The sequence below is a fragment of the Schistocerca gregaria genome, chromosome 1 (assembly GCF_023897955.1).
Source record: "Schistocerca gregaria isolate iqSchGreg1 chromosome 1, iqSchGreg1.2, whole genome shotgun sequence".
Lineage (NCBI taxonomy): Eukaryota > Metazoa > Arthropoda > Insecta > Orthoptera > Acrididae > Schistocerca > Schistocerca gregaria.
This window is the reverse complement of record NC_064920.1, coordinates 688,979,306-688,997,793: the sequence shown is the minus strand read 5'-3', so window position 1 is coordinate 688,997,793 and position 18,488 is coordinate 688,979,306. Positions and strand designations below refer to the sequence as shown.

Genomic DNA, 18,488 nt, shown 5'->3' with positions numbered 1-18,488 from the left:
GGCCTGGTGCCATTTCATGTGTTGTGTCAAGTGCTTGAAGGAGTTTCCAATCAGTTCATGATATAATCCAGAGTGATAGGCTGCAAAGCACACAGAGATGTCTTCAGCTTGTGTTTTATGGTATCAAAAGATAGCTGGGTTAGAAGAGGATGCTGAAACTGTCACAAAGTAGGTCGCAAGCTATTCAACAAGTACTGACTCATCAGAACACAAACCACCATGAAGGCAGAGACCCAGAACAGTTACTCTCTGGTGACCCAGAGGATTATGGAGCTCAGTCCACACCTGGGATGAAGAGGCATGCATTGTCAAGATTATGCAGTGCTCCCAGCATTCCTTCTTACTGTGTTCAACTAGATAGCCTTAGTGCAAAGCCAATCAAAAGTGATGGCAGTGGCTTGTGGAGGAAGGCACACGAGACGTTGCAAGGCCCTTAGGTGATTCTGAATAGTGCTGCAATGTCTTTGGTCCATCATATCATATCAACAGCTGATGTTGGAGTGGGCCTGTCGAAAGGGTAATAGCTGTTTTAGTGGTGTGGGAGGTCACATCAGAGACAACAACCTCACTGACGCAATATGAGAGAGGAGATGAAGGTGACAATGGAGGTAAACAACTGCCATTTGGCTCTTCAGAAATCTCAATTTGGTAACTGGCCATTTGGATGGTGACAAGGAAGTGATAGGATCATTGGAATATGGTCACTGTCTAAGTGATCAATGAGTAGCAATGATTGTGGCAAAACCACTGGATTGCAGGGAAGGTCAATAACTGTGAATGTGCCTTGGATGACACTGAAGTGGGTAGCTATACTGTCACTGAGGAGAAACAGATCAAGCTGGGAAAGAAGTTGGTCAGTCAGAATCCCCCTACCAGACAAAGTGGTACTTACAACAGTGAGTGGTGAGCATTGAGATATAAGTAGAATAAAAGGAGAAGGGCAGGGAGGAGTTGCTGGATTACAGTGGTCATCTCAGAGTATCTCAGTGCTATGACATGGGGTACATAAATATTACAGATGGTGATTACTAAGGTCATCCACATGCACTTTACTATTGCTTCCAGTGTGGTATGGAGGGGAAGCCACTCACTGACTACACCTGTGTGAACCACTGTACAGGGACTTCCAAATCTTCTTTCAGTCACAATATAGTTCCAACAGAATTCAAAATAACCTCAAAGGACTGGAGAATGGTTTTCAGTGAAATATGTTTCTTGAAGAGCAACACAGACAACAGGACAGGAGGAAATATATTGTTGAGGCTCTGGCAGGTGACAGTAATATCAACTGCAGTTCCACTGAATTATCACATTAAGGGTATCATGGTTATGAGTGACAGGAGCAGGTATACATGTCACAGCCACAGTATCACTGTCTTCCACCAGAGGGATGGAGAACATCAGAGCTTGATACTGTGGTGGAATCTGCCACTTCAAGGGTAGCCTTGTCCTTGGGTTTCTTTTTTTTCTCTTTACCTACTTTTGACAGTCAAGAATCTTACAAGAATTTGTTCTCTGTGTCCACAGTCCATGTCCCCTTCACCCACTGGCTACGATTAGGTCACTGATCTGGAAATTTCTGGGGATAGCGTTCGCACAAGGAAGCCCTGTCACTGCTAGATGCCTAAGAAGGACGTTGTTTGTCCAGACAGACACGGGGAGTCAAGGTTCCCACAGACAGTGCTGCAGGAACCAGGAGAGAGGATGACCTCTTGTTCCCCAGGTCTAATTTACTTGTGCAACTATCAGAGGTCAATATTGAGGGGGGAAAGGCATCAGGTACTGCAGACGGTGTGCCCACAGTGGTAACTACGGTTTATATCACAGAGACAGGATATAGACAATCATATTTTTTATGAGCTTCAAAATGTGAGAGGCAGTTGGGACCTTCAGTTACTGGATTTTGTGTTCCATAATTAGAGTAGCACATTTTAGCTATCAGGGAGAGTGATCATTTCCACAACTAATACAGGCATGTGACAGCATACATGGTGAATTTTTGGGAAGTCCTCAACCACAATCTGCATGAGCTGAATCCTGTGTACACTTGGAAGACGTGTCGAACCATTGACATTTCAAGCACTGCAAAATGGGTGGAAAATATGGCTTCACATCACAGCAGTAGAACTTAATTTTGACCTTCTCAAGAAGTGAATTCCCCTCAAAATTGAGAATGAAAACTCCTGTGTTGAAGATGTCACATGGTGGACCTTGATGTACACAGTGTAAGAAATGGATCTCACACTCCTCCATGTGTTCGTGTAATTCTTCATCCATACTTAAGTCCCAATGACGAATGATACCCTGTATCATGTTTAGACTCTTATGGCATGTTATGGTGATATGCGAGAGCCTTGCGACCATCAGCTGACAGATCAGGTCTCTTCATGGTGCCAGGTATATGTCACGATCCAACTACTCTGAGCAAGAAACCTCCCCAGGGGCATCATCCAGTTAGAGCAATGGCCCTCTGACATTCCGGCCATTGCTCAGAGTTCCAATGACCCCCAGACCAGATAGGCACCTACTTCTCAGCATGCATGGGGATGGAAAAGCTTGTGCACCAATCATGCATTCGCCGTATAGTCATGGGACTACAATCATATTGATACCATGCTGGGCATGTGGCAACCTTCCCTGCATTTCAGTAAAAAACTTTGAAAAGGTGGCGATCGAACCCAGACCTTGGAAATGAACCTAAGTTAACCAAAATATGTGATGCAAATAAAGAAACAAAGTGAGAAAAGCGATAATCAGGATCCTATAAGCAAGTTAGGTTGTCAGCAAAGAATCTGTCCTAGAGAAACCATGAGGAATGATATAGTCAGATAGTCACACTGCGGCACAGGAAAGGAAGAAGTATTGCAATGGCTTCAGACACCATGGTCACCATGCACGTGCTCACTAGAGTTGTGAGCCTCCTGGAGGCCAAAAAACTGTAAGTATTTGGGATACAAATAAATGAATATTCTTGTTTCACAGGTAACCCCTTCATTCTCCCCACTGAAAGGATGCACTACTGGATAGAGCACCTTTTGTGACCAATGTGTTTTATACGGACACTTCCATTTAGAATAGAGATCAACATAAACATTATTTCTGCCCTTTTTATTGCTCATCAAAACCACACATTGCATGTTGTACCACCATACAGCGAGACCTTCAGCGGTGGCGGTCCAGATTGCCATACACACTGGTACTTCTAATACCCAGCATCACGTCCTCTTGCATTGATGCATGCCTGTATTCATCGTGGCATACTATCCCTAGGTTCATCAAGACACTGTTGGTACAAATTGTCTCAATCCTCAACGGTGATTCGGTGTAGAACCCTCAGAGTGGTTGGTGGGTCACGTCGTCGGTAAACAGTTCTTTTCAATCCATCCCATGCATGTTCAATAGGGTTCATGCCTGGAGAACATGCTGGCCACTCTAGTCGCTATCCTGAAGGAAGTTATTCACAAGATGTGCATAATGGCGGAGCCCATTGTCGTCCATGAAGACAAATGCCTGGCCAATATGCTGCCGACATGGTTGCATTATCAGTCGGCAGATGGCAGTCACGTATCGTACAACCGTTACGGCGCCTTCCATGACCACCAGCGGCGTTCATCGGCCCCACATAATGCCTCCCCAAAACAGCAGGGAACCTACACCTTGCTGCACTCACTGGACAGTGTGTCTAAGGCTTTCAGCCTGACCGGAATACCTCCAAACACATATCTGATGGTTGTCTGGTTGCAGGCATATGAGACACTCAGTGGTGAAGAGAACGTGATGCCAGTCCTGAGCAGTCCATTCAACATGCTGCTGGATCAATCTGTACTTCACTTTATGGTGCTTTGGTTGCAAAGATGGACCTCACCACAGATATTGTGAGTGAAGTTGTGCATCATGCAGCCTATTGCGCACAGTTTGAGTTGTAACACGACATCCTATGGCTGCACGAAAAGCATTATTCAACATGGTGGCATTGCTGTCAGGGTTCCTCCAAGATATAATCCATAGGTAGCAGTCATCCACTGCAGTAGTAGTGCTTGGGCGGCCTGAGCGAGGCATGTCATTGACTGTTCCTGTCTCTCTGTATCTACTCCACATCTGAACAACATCACTTTGGTTCACTCCGAGATCCCTAGACACTTTGCTTGTTGAGTGGCCTTCCTGGCACAAAGTAACAATGCGGACGCGATCGAACCTTGGTATTTACTGTCAAGGCATGTTTGGCCTACATACCAGAGCTGTGTACCTCCTTCCTGGTGGAATGACTGACACTGATCAGCTGTGGACCCCTCCGTCTAATAGGCGCATGGTTCTATAGTTAGCGCATGAGCGATGGGACACAGCAGCTCTGAGGAAGCAATGAAGTGGGGATTTTCCCATACAATCATTTCACAAGTGTACCGTGAATATGAGGATTCCAATAAAAGATCAAATCTCCGACATCTCTGCAGTCAGAAAAAGATCCTGCAAGACAAACAATGACTGAAGAGAATTGTTCAATATCACAGAAGTGCAACTCTTCTGCAGATTGCTGCAGATTTCAAAGCTGGGCCATCAGCAGCTGTTAGTGTGCAAACCATTCAACGAAACATCATTGATGTGGGTTTTCAGAGCCAAAGGCCCATTCACGTACCCTTGATTACTGCACAACACAAAGCTTTACACCTCGCCTGGGCCCACCAACACCAACACTGGACTGTTGATGAGAGGAAACATATTGCCTGGTCGGATCAAACTGTACTGAGTGGATGGATGTGTTCGGGTATGGAGACAACCTCATGAATCCATAGGCCCTGCATGTCAGCAGGGGACTGTCCAAGCTGGCTGAAGCTTGTAATGGTGCAGGATATGTGCAGTTGGAGTGATATGGGATCCCTGGTATGGACCCTGGTATGACTGTGACAGGTGACATGTATGTAAGCATCCTGTCTGATCACCTGTATCCGTTCATGTCCATTGTGCATTCCAACAGACTTGGGCAATTCCAGCAGGACAATGCGACACCCCATATGTCCAGAATTGCTACAGAGTAGCTCCAGGAACACTCTTTTGAGTTTAAACACTTCCGCTGACCAGACATGAACATTACTGAGCATACCTGGGATGCTTTGCAATGGGCTGCACAGAAGAGATCTCCAACCCCTCGTACTCTTATGGATATATGAATAGCCCTGCAGGATTTATGATGTCAGTTCCCTCCAGCACTACTTCAGACATTAGTCGAGTCCATGCCATGTCGTGCTGCAGCACTTCTGCAAGGTCATAGCTTCCCTACATGGTATTATTAGACAGGTGTACCAGTTTGTTTGGTTCTTCAGTGTATATGGCCTTCGGTGCGTGAGAGCACACACACGTTTGTGTGTGTGTGTGTGTGTGTGTGTGTGTGTGTGTGTGTGTGTGTGTGTGCGTGTGTTGAATAAAACAAGTACACTGGTGAGAATAAAGTCATTATTTTATTATTTAAATGAAGATACCATATTTAAAATCCTCATTTCTTTTGTTTCATTACTTTACTTGCTAACCATTAGTTTGAAAAGGAAGTCTATATGTAAAGTGTATTGCACGCTGCACAAAACATCAATAGGAATGTGCGAAATGTAAAGATGGACAGAGATGTTTACTTTGTTTGGAGTGAGGATCTTCATGTGACAAACCAGGATGAGGCAGATCCTCACTAAAACTTCAACTAAGTATACCGAAGAACACCTGTTTGGCTACACAATGTTGTTTCATGATTCTACACAACTGCAGTTGTACATCTGTAAACTAACAACTGCACAAAACACTGAATGTTGCCCAGGCCACAAAATTTTCAGTTACAAATGTATACATTGTACACAGTACAACGAGACAGCCAACATGCAGCAGGAACTGATGAAAATCACATACATCATATTTTTATGATAAAGTGTTATATGTGGCTGTCATCCATTTTTTATGATAAAGTGTTATATGTGGCTGTCATCCAATGGGCCTCATAGTCAGGACACACTTTTATTGGCCATCAGATGATGGGCCTTATAGTAACGACACATTGCCATAACTCCATCATATGATAGACCCTGCAAGAAAGGCACACTGTCATTGGTTTTTCATGATTGGCCTCAACCTTAAAGGGTTACAGTCAGAAATAAGACACTGTCTTACTAAACAATCTTACTTGATATTACTTGTCAATTTATTGTGATATGTCAAAACCATATACAAATTTACTGCTGAAAAAGTCATTCCTCAAACTTTATTTATTTAGCTATTTTTACATTAATAACACTTGCTACAAGGCAAAACTGGCATCTTTAAGGATGTGAATTACCAAAGTCTCATGTATGGGTCACATATAGTTGTGGTCAATTTCACTCTTGCACAGCATCTGGGTGACAATAAATGTGGAGGTACTGATTAAAATTAGGTTCGTTGAAGAAAGTTTCAGTACTTGTGTTTGGCCAGCTTCAACCCACAGAATGTCAAACATGGCTACCTCATCAAAGCAAGCCAGAAATTGATATATTACAATATATAAAACAGTGCAGACTGCTCTGCCAGAAGATCCTAGAAACACCACAACCAACTTACAATGAAACACACCCGTCAGGTACTCACCAGGAGCATAAAATGCTTACTTCACGTCCACAGTTGTTTCTTCCTGAGCAGAATACTTGCATGTTACAGAGCCATTACCTCAATCATAGTAGTGAGTACATTCGCTAACTGTCCTTTTAAATACTGCTCACATAACAATAAATCTTCTACTACGCTGGATGCACTGAAGTGTCTGTATTTTCATAACAGTACATCAAAATCAACATCGTGCATCTTATGTGACAAAGGACATAGCAGTTTAAAAGAGCTTTATTGCATGAAGAGCACTATTTCAGTCCAATGAGAACTTTAGGTTCCTCATTAATTACAGACATATCAATTGTTCAAGTTATACCTTTCACAGAAGCTGAAGGTGCAATAGAGGTAGTCACTATATCTACTTGTAATTAATGTACACACAAAACGCTTAAGATTCTAAAAGCGATTTAGTACCTGTGACAGAGGTTGATTCCTTATCCAGTTCTGCATGATTGACTTCTGCATGTACATATTCACCTCCCTGGGTCTCAAATTGCACCTAGAAATTACAGAATTCAGCTTATCATGTCATCTTGGTCATTACTTAAATCCACTGTTCTAAGGAATTACATCACTCAAAGAAACAAAAATATATAACACTTCTTAACCAAGATGTTAGCAGAGCAACTGTCATACTACAAAATGTGAGCCAAAAGACTTCTGGAACAAAAAGTAGCCTCGTCCAAAGAAAAGGTAGAAAGGATGGAAGAATAACACTGTGTATAGTGTACAAAAGTTCATCTCTGATAATAAGGCAAGGATTGTTAAGACCATTGTTATGCATGAAACAAATAAACTTGGTAAGTAAAATAATTTTCAAGTCTCTGATGACAGTTAACAGCAGGACACAAGACATCAAACCTATATCATTGGTCACTAAAGTCAGTGAATTCTTCCTTAACATTAGCTGAAAACACAGGAATAAAAAACTGATCATCAAAAACAGGTTCCTTATCTTTGCTTATACAGGCATTGCGTACATCACTAGACATCATTTTAGCCAAATAATTTGTCAGTAACTGCAAAAATTATTAGGTCACTAAAATGCAGTAACTCTTCTGGCTAAGTAGTATCAAACTTTATTTTTAATTTTATTGTATCCCTTGAGTAAAGCTTGTAACTAGTTGCTCAAATAAGGTGTTTCCCAAAGGAATACAGTATGTGTAGTAACTCTCATTTATAAGAGTGGAGATAAGCAACCAATGTTTAGTTATCAGTGTATCTAGAGACCTGCTTCATTGTAGCTATGTAAGAGCCAAACAAATTTACAGAAAGCAAGTGGAGGAGGCAAAAAAGAGATACAATGACAGGTTCATTAAAGAGACTCACAATCCATGCAAAACAGCTTGGAATCTGGTAAACGAGAGCAGAAAAAAGCCCACCTCAGCCTTAAATCCCGGTAGCCCTGATGAAATACCTGACTCAGGCTTAGTCCCTACAAGTCACATGAGAAACATAACCAGTAGCACTTATGAAAACTGGAAGGAAGTGCACCCTAGGGATATCGTAAAAATAGTTAAGTCATACAAGAACTCAAAGAGCATAGATATCTATGGTATATCTTGCACAATGCTGAAGAAAATTATTCTAGAGTTTGCTCAACCATTATCTATAGCAATTAATAAATGCTTATCCTCTGGTGTCTTCCCAGAATTTCTTAAGCTAGTACGGACATTATCAATCTACAAAAAAGGTGACCCGTGTGAAGTGTCCAGCTACAGACCAATTTCTATCATTCCTATTCTAGATAAAGTTATAGAGTCTGTTATGAACCTCCAGTTACATAATTATTTTGAAGTAAATGAGCTCTTCCAGGACACACAGCATGGTTTTCGCAAGGGAAAGTAAATGTTTACAGCGGCACTGAACTTAACCTGAAAAATAAGGCAAGGATTCGAAGACAGAGAAAAAGTGGCACTGACACTCTGTGATCTTAGCAAGGCATTTGACTGCATTTCCCACAAGATACTGCACAATAAACTGAAGTGTTACAGTGTCGGAGGTGTTGTTCTGGCAACTTTTCAGTCTTATCTGGAAAACCGGAGACAAGTGGTATCAATTCATGGAGCAACATCACAAGAACTAAAGCTGTAATATGGAGTACCCCAAGGGTCCGTCATAGGGCCTCTCCTGTTCCTTATTTATGTCAACGATATAGGTTATAACAACAATATGTTACAGTTCACTGATGACACTACCCTTTTTGCCAAAGGAAGAACTGCTGCAGAATCACTCCAAGAAACAAATGTACTCATCCAAAACATTAAAGAATGGTTCATCAAAAATAAAATGAAAATTAATAAAGAAAAAACACAACATCTGATATGCACCCTTAACAACATCGGATGCCATGATAATATGGTGGCTGTCAAACTGTTGGGCTTCATGACAGACAGGAAGATAACAATGAACTAACACACAGTGTACGTGTGCTCCGAGCTCTCCCGTGTAATATACCTTTTGAGGAGGTTAAAAGATGTACTGAGTGACCAATATCTCATAACAGTATATTATGCCCTATTCCATAGCCACATCAATTATGGCCTACTGTTATGGGGACATTCTGCAGGTTGTAAGGATGTGCTAATTCTACAGAAAAAGGCTCTCAGAATAATCACATCAAGCAAAAGACAGGAGCACTGCAGGCCTATATTCAAGCAGTTAGGAATTATGACATTCTTCAACCAGTATGTGTTTTTATGTCTCATCAGCGTGAAAGAAAACCAAGGAGTCTTCAGCATGAGGCAAGATATACAAAATCACAATATCCGTCACAAGAGGAGCATCGAAATATCCAGGTGTCGACTGACGGGAATGCAAGACAGCTTTCCAGTGGATGCCCTAAAGATATTGAACTCACTGCCTCAAGAAGTGCAATCCCTGCCGCTAGCTACAATCAGAAGGAGAGTAGCACAGGACCTGAAAGAACACCCATTGTACTCCATTGGTGAATTCTTTAATAGTGAGCAAAGTGAATGGACAAACAAATATTGTTTCTATTAAGTATAAATGTCTTAATTTTGTGAATATTTTTTAAAAATGTACATATGTAATTAATCTTGACACAGTCTATCCAGTCATGACTGGTAAAATAATAAAGTAATATCTCCCTCCCTCCCATGTTACTAAAATATATTGAGAAAGTAGCTTGCAATAGAATAATGAACTAATATTCTGAGAATTATCTGTTCTATCAACAGCTCACTTTGACTTGCGGACATTAGCTTACTAATATTTTTGCCCACAGTCAACCCTATATTTATTATTTAAATTTACAAAAACAGCATATTTTGTCTTACACACTTTTCTCAAAATTATACTTTTTTATAGGAATTCTTTATAAATCTATTCTTAGTATTTATTGAAGTAATGTGTAGTGGAGATAATACTGTTATAGAAGTTTTAGTTGATGTGGCATACCCGAAAAAATATAGGCATGTGCAATGCCACTAGATTTTTTCTCACACTCATTCCATGTACCACTTTTCCTCTTCCTTACTCTGCACACTACACAACATCTGGAAGATGTTTTCTTGATGGGACTGAGGAAAGATAAACACCACTACATTGATCAGATTCTTAACTTTCCAATCGTATATAACATAGTTGTATATAACATTCAAGCCATCTGTTTGGAAAAGAAGAAACACTAAGAAGAAGCTATAGCTGCTCAGCTCATTGAAGTAATGAGAAATGAACTGAGTAGAATATAGTCACTAGAATATTGCACCTCCATAAAATTAGAATCCTTCTATTCATGCTGAAGGACAAAATTGAAGGCAATCAAGAAAACAAGAATAGATACATAAACTTAAGAAAAATATACAAATTTGAAATTAAAGCAGCAAAATGAAAGCACATGAGGAGTATATTTTAAATTCTAGAAACATATATAAAGTTGCCTGGAACATAGTTAAAAGTGAGATAAAAATGGGGAAAGAAGAAATAAGTAACCAAATTAATTGCAACACTCTCAACAAACACTTCATAAATTCAGTAAATGCCAAGGTACCAAAAAGTGATGATTTAACTGATGCGGAAGCTTTTCTTTCACAATCACAGAAAAAAAGAGATAAGAGATTTAACTGGATTAGAATAACTGCTTTAGATATAAATAACTCTGTAAACAAGTTGAACAACTGTAGAACAGAAGACTACTATGGATTCACTAACTTTGTAGTAAAGGCTATAATAAAGGAAATTAGAACTCCTCTACTCTAACTTGCAAATAAAATCCTTGATGATGGCATCTTCCCTGATTGCCTTAAAACTACAGTTACACTCCCCATATACAAGAAGGGTGATAGAGAAATGTCAGATGACTACAGACCAATACCAATTGTCCCTATACTCGCCAAAATCAGAGAGAGCTGCTCACACACACAGCTTTATATGTATTTTGAGAGCAGTAAATTACTTAATGATAGCCAGTTTGGATTTGGAACTAATCAGTCAACCATAAAAGCTATTGAAAGCCCGATAACTGAAGTCCACAACGCTTTTGAGAGGAAACTGACCACCTGAGCAACACTCATAGACTTAAGCAAAGCATTTGATTCAGTATCACATGAGATAACTGTTAAAAAATTAGAATATTATGGTATTGCAAACAAATCACTTAATTTGATAAGTCATACCTAAATAACAGGCAACAGTCAGTGTATGTGAACAATGAAAGGTCAGATCCAATGAAAATTAAGAGCAGAATCCCACAAGGCTCCATTCTTGGATCCTTCCTCTTTATCATCTATGTTAATGACTTCTCAATCTATATAGCCTGCAAAAATATTAAATATGCTGATGATATGACCATGATCTCCACAGGTGAGAAAATGCAAGAAGTGGTAAACAAAAATAATGAACTTTTTGAAGAATGTAGGGTGTGGTGTATTGCTAACAAGTTATGTATAAACAACATAAAAACAAAGGAAATTTATTTTAATCTGAAGGTACGGAAAGCAGAGAATCACAGTGTCAAACTATTGGGACTAAAAATACGCCAAAGGCTCTCATGATATGACCATATAAGCTATCTGACAGGCAAACTTGTAATATTCCTGCTGTATAAAATAAGGCATTCTGTCAGTAAAAGTTTATTGATGATTTGCTACTATGCATTCTTTCAGTCACAGCTACAATTTGGGATTCCTTTATGGGGTAATTCACCAGGCATAAACTGTGTATTCAAATGGCAAAAAAAGCAATTAGATGTTTACAAGGATTGCATCCACGAGAAAACTGTAGGGAGCACTTCAGTATATTAAACATAATGACACTCCCAAGTCTCTATATGTGTAAATGCTTAATATATATAAAAGAAAATACACAACAATTTACACAGAAAGTGTATTTACATATGCACAGCACTCAAAACAACTGCATACTTGATACACTGTATTCTAAGCTGTCACTGACACACAAGTCACAAACACCAAAGTCTGAAGTTATGTAATAAACTGCCACTAGCCATCAAAACCCTCACCCACTTTAAATTTAAGGAGGTATTAGACACATGGCTCAAAAATAAAGCATATTACTAAATTGAAGAATAGCTTGGAAGTAGTTTGAAAGGAATGTATAAACAATGAAATGATGAAACAATCATTAATTAAATGTGTAAAACTGTATAATTAATTCTTGAATGTAAACTGCATAATGATTATTACTGAAATTCATATGAGCATCTCACAGCCAGCAATGTAAGAATGGACTTAAAACCTGTGGCCGGGTGTGAGCCAGCTGTATACACCAATCGGTTAAAGGCTTACCTACTGAGAAAGCAATATATGCTCTCAAAAACTTTTCTGGAATAACTAATAAATAAAATTTATCCTAGTGGCATTTTCTGTGATTTTACCAAGTCAAACCTGTGTAGATCATACAATTCTTCTAGGGAAACTGAAATGGTGTGCTTTTAAAAACCTTCCTGTTGCATGAGTGTAGTCTTTTCTTTACAATAGAAAATAGAAGGTCACATTAGGAAATGACATGGTGGGTGTAGTAGCACTACCCAACATAATTACAGAAACTGAGTAACTGGAGCAACATTATTATTGAGCACCATGATGCCACTACTTACATGGCATTTGCTGTCAAGAGCCCCTCTATGAGATAATGTTAGACAGTGGCATATAAGTCAGCCCATGGCTGATCTGAGTCAATTGTAATGTGACCAGCCAAGTCCACACCACTTGGCGTATTGGTTGTTCCATGGTGTTTTATACTGAACACTGGTTGTTATTGGCAGAACTCTGATACTGCTCAAACTGGACACGGATTGTAAGCTTACTTAAAATAACTTGTACTATGGAGGTTTTGACTTTGTCAAATAAATCAGTGTGAGCCCCCACAAGTTTTGTGTGTAACTCACCTTTACAAATGTGGGAATAACTCAGGATTTGTGACATGTGCAAACAGGACTTTAAACATTTTTGGAATTATGCAAGAATGTTCATTTTTTCCAGCGAGAGAGAATTTACTACTGCTAACACAAACCGCATAGGGTAATCATGAGTCAATGGCAGCAGGCACTGCAAGTGTTAGCCAGTGTAACATACAAAAGCTGGAGTTGTTCGAATCACGCAGAGCTGAAGTTGCCTATATATTTTATTTATTACAAGAACATTTTATGACAAAGAAACATATTACTTCAACCGGATTAGAATTTTCACAGCAGAAAAAGGGCCCCAGTCAGTCTTATGCAGACTGGACCACTGACCTACAGGAGTTAAGCAGAAAATGCAGTTTTAAATGCAGACTCTCTAATCAGGAATGTTCATGCAGCCTGTACCATTAAAACTGATCATCTTTTTAATCCCTTTGCCCCAGCCATAATCCAGGATTTTATGAGTACAACAAGGTATTCTGAAGTGTCCCATCATCTAATCTGCAGCTTGGAAGTGAGGTACCAACCACTGAGAAAACTTAATCTTTCTCATTTGGAAGTGATGCAAATAGCTCAAGCTTATGAAACAGTCAGTACAGCCCAGAGATTGTTTATGATGGAAAGAGACATCATGCCTGTCAGCTCTTCGGCAATGGTAGTGCAGGGTGGTATGCCAGCTCCAGCGGGCCTCTCACCTGTTCTGTGGCCCAGAAAAACCCATAGACAACTAAAACAGCAGATATGGAACATGTCCATCAGCAGCAGCATTGCTTCCTTTGCCATACCCCCACTGCTTGCCAACATCAGTGAGCAACAAGCTACAGGTGCAGCAAAAAAGGATACTTCCAAGAGGATTGTTGAAGCGGTTCCAATGCCAATATGCTTCAACTTGTTGAAGTCAGAAGTCAACCAAGTGAGTCATAAGCAGTCGAAGTACAGACTTTTCAGAATGTAACCCAACAAATGTACATAGATGCATTCACATGCAAACACTCAGTGAAGTTGCTCCTCAGTACTGGTGCTTCTGTGTCCTTAATAAACCAATTCACTTAAGTTTAGGGTCACCACTTTTGCAGGTGACTGAGACAATTGTTTCTGACTGGATGCCATTAGATGCCCTAGGGAAAGCTTTCAGTTTTACTCATTTACAATCAAGTCACTCGTCCACAAAGTTTTCTTGTGGTAGCTGACCCTAAAGTGATTAATGCTTTTGGAGTAGGCCCTTTCCATGGTTTTTGCCTTACAATTCATGAGACGTACATGTCGTGTGAGCGGAAGATCTGGTGGCACACTAAAGACTCTGATAGAGACACTGAAATTTTCTCTCATAGAATGGGGAAAGCAGTTGATGTCGATGATCATATTACTCCTATGGTGATAACTGCCACACACATTTTTTTAAATCTTGCCCAGTATCCTTTGCTCTAAGGGATGCCTTTAAAAGAGAAATAGACAGTTTCACTAATGAAGTTGTGTAACTACCTATTCCCCGTAGTCAATGAGTCATTCCACTGGAAACATTAACGAAACCCAATGGCACTTTAAGACTTTGGATAATTTTAAATTAAAGATAACTGTTCAAGTGTGAAATGGGAACTTACCCTTACTGACCATGGATGAACTATATGCAAAATTAATTGGTACATTATTCTGTAAAAATGAACTCTCCAACGCATATTTTTAAACTTCCTTCAACACAGCATCACAAGCTCACCTAGTACTCTATATACCATGCAGCCTGTACCATTAAAATTGATCGTCTTTTTAATCCAGGATTTTCTGAGTACAAGAAGGTATTCTGAAGTGTCCCATATATCTTGGTGATATCTTTGTTACTCTCCATAACATCAAGTTCTTGTACCAGAGGCTAACAGCAAGATGATTAACAGGCAGTCTGCACAACTGGTCCTTCATGCACTCATCATTGACTTATTTAGGGTTCTAACTTCTGGCCACTGGACTTTAACCAACAGAAAATTATGTTTCATTTGTAACCTGCAAGGAAATGATGAGACTGCGTGTAATGTCCCCAATGGTTTCCTAGAAACTTACAGGGCCACCCCAACTGAAAGCCACAACTCAGCTGAGCCACATCATAGCCACCCTCATCACACTTGCATGGATGTGTTGTGCCCACCTCTGGCACATCTTCACTGAGGCCTCTTCTATCAAGGTACGCGCCCCCCAGTGGGGATCTGCTAGTCTGGACAGCACTCAATCTATAATGTGTGGCAGTCTTTGTCAGCCACAGATACATGATCTGTACCGTGCCTTCCACCCACTTACTTCTGCAGTATCATTTAAATTAACTTCACACCCACTGCCCTGCTCAGCAGCCACTTGTCCCTCCACCACTAGCAGGCTGTCCAGTTCTTGGGGTGACTCACGCACCATCCTTTGAGCCATGGCCTGCTCCAGCGCTCTGCAGCAATGCCCATGGACTTTGATCCACCACCCCTTCTGATGGCAGCTCCTCTGGACCAAGCAGCTTCCATATTTTTCATTCCAGAGGTCACTGGTGAGAAGGAAAGAGATGTAGTGGTGCTACCAAATGTCATTATGGAAACTGAGTTGCTGGTTCAATATTACTGTTGACTGTCAGCAGAAGTAAGCTCTGACTAGACACTGAAGGACTCCTGCATACAAGCCATCCCAGAGCAAATCAGAATCAGCAGTAACGCAATCACCGAAGTGCACACTGATTGGCATATTGCTTTAGTCTAATGATGTTCACATTGCAGACTGAGGTTGTTGTTGGTGGTGGAACTCTACTATTTTGTGAAGTGGACATGGACTGGAATGCCTGCTTGAAATGGCTTGCACTGCTCTGGAAGTTTTCATTATCACTTTTCACTTAGTCAATTAAATCACAGCAACTGTAACATGCTTCTACAAAAACATAAATAAGGTTAAATTAAGTGTGCGGTTACAAGTCATGGCATGCAGTTGCAGCTGTAGCATTTCTATAGCTAAGTACTGCCAAAGTTGTTTATGCACTGTACGTGAATATTAAATTTAATAGTTTTCAATCATCCATCTAAATACTAGCAGTTTGTTTACATTTTGTGGCTTGCAATTGCAGCTGTAGCAGTTCTCAAGTTCTGACAAAGTTTTTTGTGCACTGTAATCCAGTTATTAAATTTAGTAGTTTTTAACGGTATCTCATGCTGTTTCTGGCAAAATAATGGATTAATAAACTTTCACCCACTGTGTTTTTTAGAGCTATTTGTGTATTGAAGTCATTTATTAAATTCTGTACGGTATTTTTCAGCTGATGCTTCCTATGGAAATGAAATGAGCATTTGGCGTCATTGGCCAGAGGCCGCTTACAGGGCAGGTCCGGCCGCTGTGGTGCAGGTCTTACTACATTCGATGCCACACTGGGCAACCTACACGCCAGATGGGGATGAAATGATGATGAAGACAACACGACACCCAGTCCCTGGGTGGAGAAAATCCCCGACCCAGCCAGGAATCGAACCCGGGCCTGTAGGACGGCAATCCGTCACGCCGACCATTCAGCGATCGGGGCGAACGATGTTTCCTATTTGTCTGTAGTGAAATATTTCAGTAAAATTTTCGTTCACGGAGTTTAATTTTGTTGATTATTTCAGTGGTCACTTGAAATTTTGGTTTTAGATAAGAAATTGTGTGAAGTTTTGATGGTATTGATATTAGCTGTGCTTTAGTAGTATTAATAAAAGTAGTTGCTTTCTTGGTAGAGAGAGAATTTGAAGACCACTATTGTTAGGTCTTTAAATAGTTCTAGTGTTGTAATTGGACTTAGGAAATGTAGATCTTTAGTTTTTTCATTAACTGTTAAAATTTTACCATGAGTGAGAAGTGTGGGCTTTGTCTGAGGTTTGTGAGTTATGGTGTGAGATTTGTTCAAAGTATTTTCATTGGGAGGAATGCAGTATGGAAGCCAGTAGGCATTCTAGCAAGATCCTCTCCTGGAGATACAGAATTTGTAGCATAAATAAGTTGACAGAGGAGCAGGAGTGTAAGATCTGTGCCCTTCAGGTGCAGTTACCAGATGCAAAGGAGGAACTAGACAGGTTGAGGAGTGGGGAATGGAAACTGGCAGTTGGTGGGAAGGCTGCTAGGAGGAGAGATAATGAGACAGATTTACTTTGTGTATAAACAATAGATTTGACCAACTATCAGAGTTGAGTGAAGAGGAGCCTCTTGTAGCTGTAGGTGTAGGAAACATGCAGCAGCCCTCACCAGTTAGGAAGCCTACATCAGTTGCAAATTCAAACAGTAAGAAGAAGGTACTGCTGCTAGGTAGTTTGCATGGCAGAGGTGTGGTCCAGCAGTTGCCGGAAATGTTGGGGAGTGAGTACCAGGTCACCAGCATTGCGAAGCCTAGTGCAGGCTTGGCTCAAGTGACTGTTAACGTAGGAGAGTTATGTAGGAATTGTACAAAAGAGAATCAGGTAGTGATTGTGGGTAGAGCAGGAAATTGTCTTGATAGAGATGGGGAATATGATGTAGTTAGTGACCTGCTAAAGATGGCTTCTCGAACTGGTGGCAGTAATGTGCACTTTGTGCAACTGTTTCAGCATGTTAGGCATGTTAACAAGGGGCTGAGAAGCCACTGATGGCAGAGGACACAGCTCTCATTGCAGTGGTGCCAGTTAAGTCTATCAATATATCAGTTTTCACTACACATGACCAGCACCTCAGTAGGTACGAGAAGGGGAGGCTAGCAAAGCTTCTTTTGTATTCTTCAAGAGGCCAGCTTGTATGTGGATAATCCTTTCATATAATAAATATTTTTAAAAACCTAAAATGGAATGAAAGCAATGCACAAAGTTAATCACAAGTAACAGTGGCATCCTACTGTACCAACACTCCTGAGATTAAACGAAATAATATGTTATGAACTCATATAACGAGGTGACTCAAGACAAGACACTGGCTGCCCACTACAGATGTATCTTACACAGCTGTTTGGTTGATACCGCCAGTAGTCATATGCATGTCTCAAAGATGTTTTTCTTCTAATTTGTTTTCTAAACTTTTATTTAATCCTAAAACAAGTATTTGTGTTCATCAGGTTCACAGAGTTGTTTATTATATGAAAAACATTCATTGCTAATGCCAATGTAGTTTATAGCTGTATCTCCCCGAGTGTATTACAATTATTAATATTTAAGAAATGTCTTACCTGAAATGCAGTCTCTTCTGATATATGTGGTTTCTTTTCCAGTCCTGCTCCATCCATTATCACCCCTAACAAAAACCATAAATTTCATTCATTTAATTTGTTGTTGCAAAGAAACAATAACACAAGTTGAGATTAAAATGACAAAACTTATTTTACCCACAAATCATGACAGCAAAGAAACACAGTATAACTTTATATGTAAATGAATATTAATGATCAAATATGAGATGGGCTGAGCATGAGAGAGCATATACAAAAGATAAAGGCCTGCACACACACACACACACACACACACACACACCAGCCTCGGAT

General features: G+C 40.2%; 1 protein-coding gene across 1 annotated transcript in view; it reads right to left on the bottom strand.

Annotated features, from left to right (window-relative positions):
• Window positions 1-18,235, bottom strand: part of LOC126268157 (uncharacterized) — a 241,590-nt gene extending 223,355 nt beyond the window's left edge. The window contains exons 1-2 of the mRNA XM_049973758.1: window positions 18,177-18,235; window positions 7,033-7,117 (exon numbers count right to left, since the gene is read on the bottom strand). Of these exons, the coding sequence (XP_049829715.1) occupies window positions 7,033-7,117; window positions 18,177-18,233 (142 nt within the window). The 5' untranslated portion in view covers window positions 18,234-18,235. The remainder of the gene's footprint in view (window positions 1-7,032; window positions 7,118-18,176) is intronic.
• Between the last annotated feature and the right edge of the window lie 253 nt (window positions 18,236-18,488).